This window comes from Sphaeroforma arctica, assembly GCF_001186125.1.
Source record: "Sphaeroforma arctica JP610 unplaced genomic scaffold supercont1.4602, whole genome shotgun sequence".
NCBI classification, from domain to species: domain Eukaryota; class Ichthyosporea; order Ichthyophonida; genus Sphaeroforma; species Sphaeroforma arctica.
The window spans coordinates 1-1,388 of record NW_014035956.1 but is presented as its reverse complement, the minus strand read 5'-3'; the positions used below and the strand labels follow the sequence as shown (position 1 = coordinate 1,388).

The window sequence follows — 1,388 nt, the reverse complement described above, 5'->3', positions numbered from 1 at the left end:
TGGTCAAGTAGTGTATATATGCGTGGCAAGTAGTGTATATATGTTAAGGATGTAAGCGTATAACCTGGGTGGTCCAGTGATCTCTGTACCATAGCTGGTGTTGCACCCACGTGCTGTTGCATGTACGTGGTGGTGATAGCAGGGAACGTTAACTTCACACACATCATCAGCCAATTGGCTCTGTAACCACCAGCGCATTGTATTGTTTGACAGTCGTGTTGAGTACGAAAGACGCGGTGTATGAACAAACTGTATATACAGAGATGTGCCAAAGGATCTGTGGTAAGGGTGAAGGTATCACCATCACCATCCTCTATCCAGTGACTGTAGTAACTTGACCAGGTCTTTTAAGGGTGAAGGTATCACCATCATCATCCTCTATCCAGTGATTGTAGTAACATGACCGGGTCCACCCAGGCTTGCTACCCAGTGCACGAGTGGGCCGTACACACTTCTCACGCACCCCGGTCACACTCAAGTCGGCTCTGTATGAGCACTGACTGATACGAGCCAAATAACGTAAGTAAACAACCAACGCATTCTCCTGACATATGACCTATATTAACGTATTCTCAGTCTGTTAATCTGGATGGTTTATTGTTTATTGCTGTGTTATGTAAAGTGTTCCAGGGCCAATCCATCTATCAAGGTGTTACTTTACTTCGGCATAGCCAGCTCGACTTGAGCCTGCTGTCCTGTGTACAAGTTTACGGCTGACACCTCTAACTGTCCCAGGCCAAAGCAGAACTCAACAGAGCACTCGTTCTGCTCACGACTGGCATTGGGATCACAAGCAATGCTGAAACTGTCCAGTCTGCAAGAAGGTGTGGAGTGGATGAGTCAGAGAAGTATGGGTTTGTTGGGATATTTTAAGATAATTTGTAGGAAGTAGGTAGGTACATAGAAGGGAGGGCTACAGAACTTTGGGTATGTATCCGATATGCCGTATGTCTAGAGATATACTACCAAAACCCTAAACCCAAACCCTTTGGGTAAGTATCCGATATGCTATATATTTTGAGATGTATTACTACCTGGATAGTGAAAGTGTATACTAAGTGGGGTAGATATCTGAATTGGTAGGTAGATTATTTTTTTATTTCAATCAAAGACATGTATGCTACAGCACTCGCGATGCAGGCAGCGGAATCGATAGATGAGGTTGTATGTAAGCGTATACGTATTGAATAATCACATGAGTGTCTAGCACCACCGAATGGACCCAGGCTGCAAGCGGTGAAGGGGATGTGTAAACGGTTATGAATTTGCACACTAAGTGATCCATAGAGGCGGATACTAGGTCAAGCTAACCGAAGCCTAGGCCAGACGGCCAACAGTGGAGGGGATGTATAAATTAGCACGGGTATGTATGGATGTATGGTGATATA

General features: G+C 44.8%; 1 protein-coding gene across 1 annotated transcript; it reads right to left on the bottom strand.

Annotated features, from left to right (window-relative positions):
- Positions 1–313: 313 nt before the first annotated feature.
- On the bottom strand, positions 314–814 carry SARC_14419 (hypothetical protein; the record flags this gene model as incomplete). The annotated part of the gene is made up of 2 exons (XM_014291445.1): positions 314–500; positions 662–814. Coding segments are annotated over 2 exons (340 nt in total), but the record flags the coding sequence as incomplete, so codon positions are not given.
- Positions 815–1,388: the final 574 nt, after the last annotated feature.